At 43.4% G+C, this 15,826-nt stretch overlaps 1 protein-coding gene across 2 annotated transcripts in view; it reads right to left on the minus strand.

Moving 5' to 3' along the window:
• Positions 1-15,826, minus strand: part of TJAP1 (tight junction associated protein 1) — a 447,483-nt gene that overhangs the window by 149,235 nt on the left and 282,422 nt on the right. For both annotated transcript variants that reach the window (XM_053712761.1, XM_053712760.1), the window contains exons 9-10: positions 7,528-7,689; positions 6,152-6,218 (exon numbers count right to left, since the gene is read on the minus strand). In XM_053712761.1, the coding sequence (XP_053568736.1) occupies positions 6,152-6,218; positions 7,528-7,689 (229 nt within the window). The remainder of the gene's footprint in view (positions 1-6,151; positions 6,219-7,527; positions 7,690-15,826) is intronic.

Genomic DNA, 15,826 nt, shown 5'->3' on the forward strand with positions numbered 1-15,826 from the left:
TAAGCCTCCCTGGAGTCCTCCCTGCAATCTCTGGACTCTACACGTGAAGCTGCATGAAGCTGTCTTGTAAAACAACTGCGCAACTGAGGCGCGAAAATGAGGCCCCCTCCCTCTTCATTCCGGAGTTATGAGGCCTTCCTGAGACAGATTAGGTGTCTTACAATATGCCAGGCGTATTAAAACCCCAAAAAGTGTTCCAAACGTCTAAAACACTTGAACAAATATGAGATTATACTAATAAAGTAATCGATTTAGCCCATAACAGTGTCAACCAGTATTTAAGCCCTTAACCGAAGCCATCCTTCTATACTGAGTCTCAGAAAATGGCTTACCTTCCCCCATGGGGATTTCTGTCAGTCTTCTAGCATTACCAGGTCTTGTTAGAAAAAAATGACTGAGCATACCTGAAGCAGTTAAGCCTGCAAACTGTTCCCCCCAACTGAAGTTCTCCGGTACTCAACAGTCCTGTGTGGGAACAGCAATGGATTTTAGTTACAGCATGCTAAAATCTTTTTCCTCTCAGCAGAAATCTTCATCACTTTCTGCCTCAGAGTAAATAGTACAAACCGGCACTATTTTAAAATAAACTCTTGATTGAAGAAATAAAAACTACAAATCTAACACCACAAACTCTTTACCCTCCCGTGGAGATGCTACTTGTTAGAGCGGCAAAGAGAATGACTGGGGGGGCGGAGCCTGAGGGGAGCTATATGGACAGCTCTGCTGTGTGCTCTCTTTGCCACTTCCTGTAGGGATTGAGAATATCCCAAAAGTAAGGATGAATCCGTGGACTGGATACACCATGTAAGAGAAATTAACATTAAATCCGAGGACAAATAACACTCCTCAGTACGTGTGAAAAAACTGACAACTAAAAAGTGGATTTTACACGCCAAAACCTGACGGGCAGATAACAAGCGTAAACCCGAAGTGTGCAACACTGACGCACAAAATACTAAGTGCGCCAAAAAGGAAAGACATGTGCAAAACAGCAAGGGAATCGTAAACAGGATCTGTCCCAGGAGCATATATATTAGCAAAAATATAAAGAACCTAAAAAGAGCCAAAAACATAGATGTATGAGTGTCTAGATGTTAATAAAAAGATACTTATCAATAGACACTCGTCCACTAGCAAACAAGCAGCAGACAGCCGAACCTGTACTGAAATATATCAGCAGAGGTTAAGGAATAACAGTAAATATTGTAGATCCATAAAGGGAGGCAAAGAACAAGTTCCTGAGACCAATTATAGAAGGTTTATAAAAAATTTCCCATGAGGTGGAAAAAAAGAATCACAAACCATACCCCAAATACAGTCCACTGACAAGCATTCTACTTTAAGGGGAAACCGGGCCTCAATATATACTGTAAACCCCTCTCTCTGACAAATCAAATGCACATCTTCATTCTTCAACCATTTCCAGAGAAGACAAAGTAAAGGCTAAGGTATGTGCAGCTGATTTTCTTCATTACAAATTCATCTTGAACTCCTACTATTCTGCCATTATACTCCATAAGCAACATTACTTCTCTACTCTAATCTTTCTTCAAACCCAAAACGTCTGTTCTCCACTTTCAATACTCTCCTCCGCCCTCCCCCACCTCCTAATACAACTTCTCTGTCAGCTCAAGACTTTGCCAGCCACTTCAATAACAAAATCGACTCCATCAGAAATGAAATCAGCTCTCAACATAGTTACATTCTCTCACCCCCTGAAATGCTTTCAATCAACCACACCCCACATAACCTTAAACTTAGCTCATTCTCCCCTGTTAATGAGGAAGAAGTTTCGGCACTTATACTGCTCTCTCACCTCACTACCTGTCCCCTTGACCCTATACCCTCACAGCTACTCCCCTCCCTCTCGGCTACCCTTACCCCTATACTAACACACATTTTCAACCTCTCCCTCAGCACCGGTATATTTCCCTCATCGCTGAAACATGCACTGGTCACACCTATCCTCAAAAAACCTTCCCTTGATCCTACCTCCACATCCAACTACCGCCCTATTTCCCTCCTCCCTCTTGCCTCAAAGCTTCTCGAAAAACTAGTATATGCACGCCTATCCCATTTCCTTACGTTAAACTCCCTTCTTGACCCACTGCAATCTGGATTTCGTCCCCATCACTCCACAGAGACAGCAATTGTTAAGGTTACCAACGACCTACTTACAGCAAAATCAAAAGGCCACTTCTCTCTACTTACCCTCCTTGATCTGTCCGCAGCCTTTGACACTGTTAACCACCCTCTTTTGCTCCAAACCCTCCAATCCTTCGGCATCTGTGACACAGCCCTCTCATGGCTCTCTTCCTACCTGTCAAACCGTACCTTTAGTGTAGCCTTCTCTGGGGCCTCCTTTACCCCGTCACTACTTTCTGTTGGAGTACAGCAAGGCTCTGTCCTCGGTCCCCTTCTCTTCTCAATCTACACGTCATCACTAGGTTCCCTAACAAAGTCCCACGGTTTTCAATATCATTTGTATGCCGATGACACCCAAATCTACTTCTCTGCACCAGACCTATCTCCTTCCTTGATAACCCGTGTCACTAACTGTCTTTCTCACATCTCTTCCTGGATCTCCTCTCACTACCTCAAGCTAAATCTCTCCAAAACTGAGCTCCTCATTTTCCCCCCTTCTTCCAAAATCTCCACCCCCAATCTCTCTATAACTGTCGACAACTCCATCATTACCCCTACCACGCATGCCAGATGTCTCAGGGTCACATTTGACTCAGATCTTTCTTTCACTCCTAACATTCAGTCCTTGGCTAAAGCCTGCCTCTTGCCCCAAAGCTTCTCGAAAAACTAGTATATGCACGCCTATCCCATTTCCTTAAGTTAAACTCCCTTCTTGACCCACTGCAATCTGGATTTCGTCCCCATCACTCCACAGAGACGGCAATTGTTAAGGTTACCAACGACCTACTTACAGCAAAATCAAAAGGCCACTTCTCTCAACTTATCCTCCTTGATCTGTTCGCAGCCTTTGACACTGTTGACCACCCTCTTTTGCTCCAACCCCTCCAATCCTTCGGCATCTGTGACACAGCCCTCGCGTGGCTCTCTTCTTACCTGTCAAACCGTACCTTTAGTGTAGCCTTCTCTGGGGCCTCCTTTGCCCCGTCACCACTTTCTGTCGGAGTACAGCAAGGCTCTGTCCTCGGTCCCCTTCTCTTCTCAATCTACACGTCATCACTAGGTTCCCTAATAAAGTCCCACGGTTTTCAATATCATTTGTATGCCGACGACACCCAAATCTACTTCTCTGCACCAGACCTATCTCCTTCCTTGCTAACCCGTGTCACTAACTGTCTTTCTCACATCTCTTCCTGGATGTCCTCTCACTACCTCAAGCTAAATCTCTCCAAAACTGAGCTCCTCATTTTCCCCCCTTCTTCCAAAATCTCCACCCCCAATCTCTCTATAACTGTCGACAACTCCATCATTACCCCTACCCCGCATGCCAGATGTCTCAGGGTCACATTTGACTCAGATCTTTCTTTCATTCCTAATATTCAGTCCTTGGCTAAAGCCTGCCGCTTCCACCTTAAAAACATCTCTAAAATTAGAAACTTCCTTAAACAAGACACAACTAAGATTTTAATCCACTCTCTCATTCTTTCCCGCATCGATTACTGCAACTCTGTCCTCTCTGGTCTCCCCACCTGCTGCCTAGCTCCTTTACAATCCATAATGAATGCCTCTGCCAGACTCATCTTCCTTACACGTCACTCTTCATCTGCCGCACCTCTCTGCCAATCCCTTCACTGGCTTCCTCTTGTCTCTAGGATCAAACACAAAATTCTCACTCTGACATACAAAGCCCTTAACTGCACTGCTCCTCCCTATATCTCAGACCTTGTCTCCAGATACTCTCGCTCCCGTCCCCTTCGCTCTGCTCATGACCTCCTACTCTCCTCCTCTCTTGTTACCTCATCACACTCCTGTTTACAAGACTTCTCTAGACTGGCTCCCATCCACAAGACTCTCCCCTAGTTTTGAAAGCTTCAAGCGCTTCCTAAAGACTCTACTGTTCAGAGATGCATACAACCTACGCTAACCTTACTTTATACCAGTTCCTCCATTGCTATCCCCTGAACCCCCTTAGCATGTAAGCCTAAAAGTCCAGCTGTTTGTAGGTCACCTTCTTAAGAGCCGACTACAACAGTGCAACTCTTGGCAGGGCCCTCTACCCATTTGATCCCTATAATTGTTTTGTTGTACTCCGCATTTGTTTATAGCGCTGGAGAATCTGTTGGCGCTGTACAAATAACCGATAATAATAATAATAATAATAATATGTGTGAGGGTTTTTATAGAGCTCTTAAAGTTTGGGAATCTTTGCCTCCTCTTAGTGGTAGAGAAGAGTAATTCCAAAGAATAATGGACCGTGGACTCTCACAACCTATATAAAAGAAATCACCTTCGTCTGCACTAGTGGATCTAGGCTTTTATTTCCCATGCACCCAGTTGTATGAGCACTAGATACTGTACTCAGCAAAAGATCTGCTCACTGATGGATCAAGCACACTGCTAATGTTAAGACTGGTCACAATCATCCAGTGTACTTACCTTAAAAACAAATAGGTCATTGCCACCTCTCACATCTCAACACTAATCCAATGCACATACCCAACCACCACCACACCAATGCACATACCTAACCATCATGTCCAACCATTGGCATCCAACGCACATACCCAACCAGTGGCACCCCAATGCACATACCTAACCAATATCTCCAGCCATTGTGACCCAATGACACCCCAATGCACATAACTAACCACGTCCAGCCATTGCCACCCAATGTATATACCCAACAACTTGCACCACACTGCACATAACTAAACATCATGTCCAGCCATTGGCACCCAATGCACATACCCAACCACTGTCACACCAATGCACATACCAAACAATCATGTCCAGCCATTGCCACCCAATGCATATACCCAACAACTTGCACCACAATGCATATAGCTAAATATCATGTCCAGCCATTGCGGCTTAATGCACATACCCAACCACCCTCATCCCAATGCACATACATAACTATCATATCCAAATATTGTCATCCAATGCACATACCCAACCAATGGAACTCCAATGCACATAACTAACCATCACGTCAAGCCATTGGCACCCAATGCACATACCAAACTACTGTCACCCCAATGCACATACCTAACTATTGGTACCCCAAATTCACATGCCCAAACATCATGTTGAGCAATTGACACCCAATGCACATACCCAACCCTTATGCCCAGCCATTGGCACACAATGCAAATACCCAATCACTGGCACCACAATGCACATATCTAACTATCATGTCCAGCCATTTGCAACATTACACATACCCATGTTAAATACCCCTCATGGCATCCAAAACGAATGCCCAAACTCCAGGTGTATCTGCAGCTCCTAGCGCCATTAACATACCTCTCACAATGGCCACTCACTGTTTACAAAGCCACTGCACCACCACCTTTAGGTTCAAGCACTACTACCCAATGCAAACAATTTGAAATGTGGTCAGCTACTTGCACCCAAAAATGTAACCCATAATCATACATTGGGACACAATATACCCATGATCAGGGCCAACCACCAGTACACCACAAACTCAACAATGAAAAGGGCAAATCAACAAACATACCCAGTCCAGTCTCTGGCACCCATGAATAGTCAACTGTTGGCACACAGCAAATGTGCCTGTGAATAGGGCTAGCCACTAACACAAAACCAATGCACACAGGAACAGACACAGGACACAATAAATGAACCCATGAACAGTGCAAGTCACTGACACACAATGAACGCACTCGTGAACAGGGCCAATTGATGAATATACCCACCACCTCCAACCAATGAAAACACCACATGGCTTGCCATTGCCACATCTTGTAAGTGTGAGTCCTTTACCTCTCTCCACTCAGCTCTGACCTGTCTTGTGAAGTTAACCATGCAAAACGCAGTACTTACTGTCATAATAATGTACCCTAAGATTGTAAAGCAGTGTGACACCTTTGTCAGTAAGGTCAGGCTGACTGCCTTATACTTAGATGACATGGAGCACATGAGCCATAAGATATATGATCTAATTTTAAATGCTAAAGGGCAGAAAGGATAATCTTCTGGTTACCAGTGTGTGCAGCTTCTCCTCCAGATCCTGATTTGTTCGCTGAGAGGCTGTGTAACTGTTCTGCAACCTGAAAAGATGAGGAGTCGTCAAAGACTGTGTGTTTGTTCCTAGGAGGCACAAGTAGACAGTGAGAAAGGAGATAATGAAGGGCAACATAATTGGCACAGTCACTGATACGCAGCAGTGAAAATGGGAGAAACACTGAGGGGCAGCAGTTGCTGGGGTGGGCATAGTCACTGTATTGAAGCATGGGACTGCGTGTCTCAAAGACTGGAGATAATAATGAGGGTTGGGGGGCAGTCTGTGACAGACACATGATAGCTAGGGGAGTCTGACAGACACACAAGCTCTGGGAAGGCAGTCTCAAAACACACGGGAGCTGGGGGGAGTCTCCAACAAACACACATGGCCTTGGGCGTCTCTCTGATAGACACTCAGGGCCTGGGGGGGGGGGGGGGAAGTCTCCTACAGACACATGAGAAGTGGAGATGGGGAAAGTCTCCAGGCACAAAAGGTATGGGGAAGTCTCACACAGACACAAGATGCCGGGAGGGGGAAGGGGTGAGTTACCTGCAGACATACAAGGGCTGGGGGAGTCTCTGACAGACACATGATGGTTGAGAGGGGCAGTCTCCAACAGACACACAAGGGATGGAAGGGACAGTCTATCATACACTGGGGGCTGCGGGGGGGACTCAAAAAAACTCACAAGGCCTTATGGAACTATCACACACTGTCTGGGGGAGAGTTTCCGACTAGACACAGTAGGGCTAGGTGTGGGAGTCCGACAGACATAAGGACTGAGGATGAGTCTCCAAAAGACACATGAGGCTTGTTGGGGGGGGGGGGCGGCTGGGGTAGTGTCTGGCAAATACACAAGTTCTGGAAGAGAGGTATCCGACAGAAACATTAGGCCTCAAGGGTGGAGGGGGAAATCTAACACACACATGAGGTCTGGGGGGAGGGGACTCTCACAGACACACAAGCTTGGTGGAGTCTAAGATAGTCACAATGCTAGGAGTGAATCTCATACACACACAAACATAATATACCGGGTGTGAGTCTACGGCAGAAACACAAGAGCTAGGGGGAGTATTTGACAGACACCAGATGCCAGGGGTGAGTCTCCGGCAGACATACACCGGTTAGAGGAATGTCTGACAGACACAAGATGCTGGGGTAAGACTACAAATACACAAGGGCTAGGGGAGTGTGACAAACACACCAGTGATATTCTGAAAGCACAGGACTGATGAATAATTCAAGCTAACAGCATGGAGGGAGTGGAATAGGATAAATGGCAAGGTAGGGAAAGTCCATTAGTGGCTGTAAATTTCGGCATGGGGTAGTGAGTACATTTAAAGTTCTACAGATACCTGCGAAATTTGTCTTTGAGTTTTTCCAGTTCCTCACGATTGCGGCCCAGCTCCATCTCTAGGTAATGTCGCCCAGCGTCCACTTCATGTTCCATAGCTTCCATTTTTGTGGTGACGTATGCCAAACGGCAGCGCAGATCATCATTCTGATGCTGCAGAAACCTAAAACATGAAAAGGAAGAGCTAAATTAAGGGATCAGGATAATAAGGACCCTCCTCTTCCCACCATTTCACATAGAAAGTTTGATCATCCCCTGGGCATGATTACAAGTTGAAACATTTAAAGGGACAATCAAGTTAAATTTAAACGTTCACGATTCCGATAGAGTACACAATTTTAACCAACTTCCCAATTCACTTCCTCTATCTAAACGCGCACAATCCTTTTATATACGCTCTTTCTAAAGCACCTCCTCCTGCTGAGCATGTGCAGGATTCACAGGCTACATGTATATGCTTTTAGTGATTGTCTGATTGCTGTCACATGATGCATTAGGAAGGAAAATGTAACTTACATTTGTCAGAAAAAAAATCTACTGCTCATTTGAAATTCAAACTTTTGCATTGTTTCTTTATTATGCATTTATCGATTATGTAATTCTATTCTGTTTACTGGTCTTTTAAGGGTTTTCAGCCATGACAATCTCTTTTAAAACTAAACTGCTAATCCAAATAAGGTGTGTGGCCCTTATGCTAAAAGCTCACACGAAGTAGCAGTGATATGCCCCCTGACAAAGTATCACTGCAAAATAATAATAATAATCACACAGGTCATTTATTCTCTTGTAACATCACTATGCGATATCTATATGGGGCAATATCTGTGACAAAATGCTAAAATTGAAATGGCTAATTTTTATATTCATACAAAGAATTAGTAGGCAATGCACACTGTATTTACAGAACAAATTAAGTGAACCTGCGATTAACAAAAACATAATTTATACTTACATGATAAATTTCTTATTCATGGTGGTGAGAGTCCATGAGCCATAACAGTTGGGATTAAACTCACTCCACCAGGAGGCAGGCAAAAGTTACACACCAAAAGCTTTAATTCCTCCCACTTCCTGATTCACCTGTCTGCTCTTTGGCCAAGAATGGAGAAGAAACTGAAAAGCAGGAAGACCAAAGCAGGGTAATGATGTGCATGCCAGAACCGTTGAATAAAAAAATAAATGTTGGGTGGGTCTCATGGACTTTCACCACTATGAAACAAATAAATGTATCAGGTAAGCATAAATTGTTTTCTTTCGAGAGAGTCCACAAGCCATAACAGTTGGGATCCAATATCCAAGCCGTGGAGTCAACTAGATCATGAAAAAGGGTGGGACAAAATCTAAGCAGGCACATCATTGACCAGACACTGCTGCCTGGAGAACCTTCCTGCAAAAAGCGGCCTACGAAGAGGTAAACATTTTGTGAAAGTATGGAGAGAAGACCAAGTAGCAGCTTTGCAAAACTGTTCAATAGACTCTTTAGTTCCAAAGGTCAAAGATGTGGAGACAGATCTTGTAGAATAGGCTTAACACAAGTTGGTGGGTATTTCCCTGCCTCCAAGTAAGCCCTGCAAATCAGTTGGTTTATCCAAGAAACCAAAGAAACTGCAGAAACTTTTTGACCTTTATGCTGTCTGAAAGAAAATTTATGCTTACCAAATAAATTCCTTTCTTTCCTGGCAGGGAATGTCCACAACTTCATTCCTTACTGTTGGGAAATACAACACCTGGCCACCAGGAGGCAAAGACACCCCAGCCAAAGGCTTAAATATCCTTCCCACTTCCCCTATCCCCCCAGTCATTCGGACGAGGGAACGAGGAAAAATAGGAGAAACATCAGGGTATAAAGGTACTAGAAGGAAAACAAAAAGGGAGCCGCCCAAACAAAGAATAAGTTACGGGTGGGGTCGTGGACTCTCCCTGACAGGAAAAAAAGGAATTTATCTGGTAAGCATAAATTTTGTTTTCTTTTCATAAGGCAGGGAGAGTCCATGACTTCATTCCTTACTGTTGGGAAAACAATACCCAAGCTCCAGAGGACACTGAAGGATTAACGGGAGGGAACAAAAAAGAGGCGGACCCTAATCTGAGGGCACCACAGCCTGCAAAACCTTTCTCCTGAAAGCTGCTTCTAAAACCACAGAGGTTAACTCATCCTTGAACATACAAGATCCAATTGGAAATTAGATTAATCTAAAACAGGAGAACTGTGTTTAATCTTTCTCTTACGTTTCCCAGGGATAGGTAGGGCACTCAGGGCCGCGGACACCGTCGAATGTAACTGTGCGGTAAAGTCTGCAGGAAAAAGATGTGCAGTGGGGAATTGCATGTGAAGCGGTTAGGGTAGAAAGGGTAGTAATTTCTCGGTTCACAGAATCCTAAGAGGTTGATGGCTCAGAGGGACTAACAGCGCTAGGGTTAATAGCAGATTTAGCTCCCTTCTTAGACTTTAGAACAGTACCCAGGCAATTGGAAAAAAATTGAGCAGGCGGACAAACCACGGCCTCCTCATAATACAAGCAGGAATTATTAAGCACTACAGAAGGAGTGGAACCCTCTAACATAGTATCAGAGTCCTCCATAGTAGGTATGTAATCCCACAGTGGAAAGAGAAAAATGATACAAAGATAAAACGTTTGAAATATAGAAAGGCATCTTTACAAAACCAATGGCTGGGGCACTCACCACCTCCTAGACCCAGACAAGTTGTGAAGAAATGCTCCTCAGGAGTGCTGTCTGCAGTAGGATCGTAAGGAAGTGAATGAAGCCGAACCCAGTCACATGGTGCGTAAGAAGCTGCGCAACTCACAAAAGTGAAAGCTGCCTGCTCCAGCCAAGTACACAGTCTAAATGAGCCCTGAAAACATTTTTCACAAATGTTAAAGCAGTATATAAACTCCCCAAACTGTTCCCAATAAACTCCCACTGAGGAGATATTAACCCTCGATCCTACAGAGGTATAGAGGAGTCACATTGTGACCCTATACAAGGCATCCCTGCTATATGAAAATAACACAGACTTACCCTCCAGGATCCGTGCTGTGGAACAGATACAGCCTCTCAAGTGTGACAGCCTTGTAGCGATGCTCTGACAGGGACCTGAGTGTGGAAAAGCAAGTTGTTAGATTAACAGTCTGGATGGCTTCCCAGAAAAAAAATATAATTTATGCTTACCTGAAAAATTTATTTCTTTCTTGACACGGTGAGTCCACGGATCATCATAATTACTATTGGGAATATCACTACTGGTCAGCAGGAGGAGGCAAAGAGCACCACAGCAAAGCTGTTAAATACCACTCCTCTTACCCACAACCCCCAGTCATTTGACAAAAGGGAAATGAGAAAGGAAGTAATAAGGTGCAGAGGGTGCCTGAGGTTTATGAAAAAATAAACTGTCTGAAATACAGGGCGGGGCTATGGACTCACCGTGTCAAGAAATAAATAAATTTATCAGGTAAGTATAAATTTCATTTTCTTTCTAATGACACAGTGAGTCCACAGATCATCATAATTACTATTGGGAATCAATACCCAAGCTAGAGGACACAGATGATAAGAGAGGGACAAGACAGTTAACCTAAACAGAAGGCACCACTGCTTGAAGAACCTTTCTCCCAAAAGAAGCCTCAGCTGAAGCAAAAGTATCAAATTTGTAAAATTTAAAAAAAGTGTGTAAAGAGGATCAAGTGGCAGCCTTGCAATTCTGATCTACAGAAGCTCCATTTTTGAAAGCCCAAGTAGAAGAAACAGCCCTCGTGGAATGAGCCGTGATTTTCTCAGGAGGCTGCTGACCAGCAGTCTCATATGCCAAGCGAATAACACTCCTCAACCAACAAGAAAGAGAAGTAGCCGTAGCTTTCTGAACTTTACGTTTTCCAGAAAAAACAACAAACAAAGAAGAAGACTGGCGAAAATCCTTAGTCGTCTGCAAATAATATTTCACAGCATGAACTACATCTAGATTGTGCAACAAACGTTCCTTAAAAGAAGAAGGATTAGGACACAAAGAAGGAACAATTTCCTGATTAATATTCTTATCAGAAACAACCGTGGGAAGAAAACCTAACGCAGTACGTAGTGCCACCTTATCAGAATGAAAAATAAGAAAAGAAGACTCACATTGCAAAGCAGAAAGCTTCGAAACTCTTCGAGCCGAAGAGATAGCAACCAAAAACAAAACCTTCCAGGTTAACAACTTAACATCCAAAATATGCATAGGCACAAACTGAGCCTGTTGAAGAACTCTCAGAACTAAATTAAGACTACAAGGAGTCGCCGCAAACTTAAACATAGGCCGAATTCTCACCAAGGCCTGACAAAAAGACTGAACATCTGGCACATTCGCCAGACGTTTATGAAACAGAATAGATAAAGCAGAAATTTGACCCTTCAGGGTACTAGCAGACAAACCTTTCTCCAGACCCCCCTGGAGAAAAGACAAAATTCTAGGAATCCTAACTCTACTCCAAGAGTGGCCCCTAGATTCACACCAATACAGATATTTACACCATATCTTTCTAGTCACAGGCTTACGCGCCTATCTTTCTAGTCGCCTAAACCATAGTCTCAATAACTGATTCCGAAAAACTGGGCTTAGAAAGAATCAAGCGTTCAATCTCCAAGCAGTCAGCTTCAGAGAAACGAGATTTGGATGAAGGAAAGGAACCTGAAAGGACCCTGAAGAAGAAGGTCCTTCCTTAATGGAAGACTCCAAGGTGGAAAGGATGACATCTCCACCAGATCTGCATACCAGATCCTGCGAGGCCACGCTGGTGCAATGAGAATTACCGACGCTCTCTCCTGACGGATCCGAGCAATAACTCGAGGAAGAAGGGCAAACGGAGGAAACACGCATGCCAGACTGAACCTCCAAGGAGCTGCTAGAGCATCTATTAGAACCGCTTGAGGATCCCTTGACCTTGAACTGTACTTCGGGAGCTTGGTATTGTGACGAGATGCCATAAGATCCAATTCCGGTTGACCCCACTTGAGAATCAAACTGGAAAACACCTCCGGATGAAGTTCCCACTCCCCTGGATGAAAAGACTGCCTGCTCAGAAAATCTGCCCACTGAATAATCCTGGCTACCTCCTTCATCGTCAAGGAACTCAGAGTTCCCCCCTGATGATTGATGTAAGCCACTGACTTTATATTGTCCGACTGAACTCTGATAAACTGGGTTGAAGCCAAATGAGGCCAGGCTAGGAGAGTATTGAAAATTGCCTGAGACGACAGGGCACTGCATCAAATAAAAAACAGCACTTACTTCAACAGCCTTCCTTTTAACTAACACAAGAGAATGACTGGGGGTTGTGGGTTAGGGGAGTGGTATTTAAAAGCTTTGCCGTGGTGCTCTTTCCTCCTCCTGCTGACCAGGAGTGATATTCCCAATAGTAATTAAGATTATTCGTGGACTCACCGTGTCATTAGAAAGAAAAACTTTCCCTGCATCTCCAGACTCTTTCATCAATACTATCACTGAGAGGTTTATATGATTACTTAAAACTCCAGTCCTCTCTTGAAGAGAACATACCCATTAAGGACTATCCAAATGTTCTGACACTTAGCTGCCATCCTCCTCCTGACGAAAAACAAACAATGACTGGAGTGATAGGGGAAGTGGGAGGGATATTTAAGCCTTTGGCTGGGGTGTCTTTGCCTCCTCCTGGTGGCCAGGTGTTTTATTTCCCAACAGTAAGTAATGAGGTTGTGGACTCTCCACTCTATACATTGCTACCAGGAGGGGGCAAAGTTTCCCAAACCTCAAATGCCTATAAATGCATCTCACTCATACCTCAGTTTAACGTATAGCCAAGTTAGTGAGGTGTATAAGGAGTAAAAGCTTAAAAAAGTGGAAAAGGATAAATAATGTGCTGGTCTCATGGACTCTCGCTACCATGAAAGAAATGAATTTAGCAGGAAAGTTCTACATAAATTATGTTTTCTTTCATATAGGTGGTGAGAGTCCATGAGCTAGATACAGATGTGATATAATATCAAAGATGTGGAAGTCCACGAGTAACTATAGAGGGAGGGATAAAATAAAAACTTATTTCCGCTGAGAAATTAAATCCAAAAAAATAAGAAGCAAAAACGTAAAAATTGTAAAATTTAGTAAAGGTATGCAAAGACAACCAAGTGGCTGCTTTGCAGATTTGATCAACTGAAGCTTCATTCTTGAAAACCCAAGATGAGGCAAGAATGAGTGGTTATTCTCTAAAGCAGAGACTGCCCCGCCTCCAAATAAGGGTTGTGAATCAGAAGTTTCAACCAAGATGCCAAAGAAAAGGCAGAGGCTTTCTGACCTTTTCTGGAACCAGAAAAAATAACAAATAGACTAGAGGTGTTTCTGAAATCTTTAGTAGCATCAACATAATATTTCAAAGCTCTTACCACATCCAAAGAATGTAAAGATCTTTCAAGAGTATTCTTAGGATTAGGACACAAGGAAGGAACAATACATTTCCCTATTAATGTTGTTAGAATTCACAACTTTAGGCAAAAATTTAAACGGAGTCCGCAAAACAGCTTTATCTTGATGGAAATCAGATAAGGAGACTCGTAAGAGAGCATACAATTCAGAAACTCTTCTAGCAGAAGAGATAGCCAAGAGAAATAACACTTTCCAAGAAAGTAGCTTAATGTCTAAAGAATGCATAGGCTCAAAAGGAGGAGCCTGCAAAATCTTTAATACCAAATTTAGACTCCAAGGAGGAGAGATAGATTTAATAACAGGTTAGATACGAGTCAAATCCTGCACGAAACAGTGAACATCAGGAAGATTAGCAATCTTTCTGTGAAATAAAACAGAAAGTGCAGACATTTGTCCTTTCAAAGTATTGGCAGACAAACCTTTATCCAAACCATCCTGAAGAAACTGAAGAATCCTAGGAATTCTAAAATAATGGCAAGAATAATCATGAGTGGAACACTATGAAATATAGGTTTTCCAAACCTTGTGATATATCTTCCTTGAAACGGGCTTGCGAGCCTGAATCATAGTGTGAATCACAGAGTCAGAGAAACCTCTATGACAAAGCGTTCAATTTCCATGCCTTCAAATTTAGAGATTTGAGATATGGATTGAAAAACGGGCCTGGAGACAGAAGGCCTGGTCTTAGAGGAAGTGACCAATGCTGGCAACTGGACATTTGGACAAGGTCTGCATATTAGAACCTGTGAGGCCATGCTGGTGCGATCAGAAACACATAAGATTGTTTTCATTATGATCTTTGAGATCACTCTTGGAAGAAGAACCAGAGGTGAAAAAATGTAAGCAGGTTGGTAAAACTATGGAACTGCTAGAGCATTTATCAATTCCACCTGAGGATCCCTGGACCTGGAGAGGTATCTGGGAAGTTTCTTGTTTAGACGAAAGGCCATCAGATTTATGTCTGGAAGACCCCAAATCTGCATAATCTGATAGAACACATCTGGATGGAAAGACCATACCCCCGGATGTAGAGTTTGACGGCTGAGATAATCTGCTTCCCAATTGTCTACACCTGGTATATGATCGCAGTGATTAGACAATAGTTGGATTCCGCCCAAGACAGTATTAGAGATACTTCTTTCATTGACAGGGGACTGCGAGTCCCCCCTTAATGATTGACATATGCCACTGTTATGACATGTCTGTTTCAAATCGAATGTACAGTTCTCTGTTTAATAGAGGCCAAGCCTGAAGAGCTCTGAAAATAGCATCGCGTTCTAAGATATTGATTGGTAACCTCGCCTCTCGAGGATTCTAAACTCCTTTTGCTGTCAGAGACCCCCAGACAGCTCCCCAACCTCTGAGACTTGCATCGGTTGTGATCACAGTCCAGGTAGGACGAACAAAGGAGGTCCCTTGAACAATAAGGATATGGATCAACCACCAGAGAGAGTTGAGTTTGGGATTTAAGTATATCAGTTGTGATATCTGAGTATAATCCCTGCACCATTAGTGCAACATGCAAAGCTGTAGAGGCCTCATATGAAAATGAGCAAAAGGGATTGTGTCCGATGCTGCAATCATGAGACCTAAAAGTTCCATGCACATAGCCACTGAAGGGAATGATAGAGACTGAAGGTTTAGACAAGCTGAAACCAATCTTAATAGTCTCTTTTCTGTTAGGGATAGAGTCATGGACACTGAATCAATCTGGAAACCTAAAAAAAAGGTGACCTTTGTCTAAGAAATCAAGAAACTCTTTGGTAAATTGATCCTCCAACCATGTTTTTGAAGAAACAACAGAAGGTGTTTTGTGTGAGATTCTGCTAAATGAAAAGAGAATCTCAGAAATCGATAGTGATCTGGA

Source organism: Bombina bombina, chromosome 4 (assembly GCF_027579735.1).
Source record: "Bombina bombina isolate aBomBom1 chromosome 4, aBomBom1.pri, whole genome shotgun sequence".
In the NCBI taxonomy this organism is placed as follows: Eukaryota; Metazoa; Chordata; class Amphibia; order Anura; family Bombinatoridae; genus Bombina; species Bombina bombina.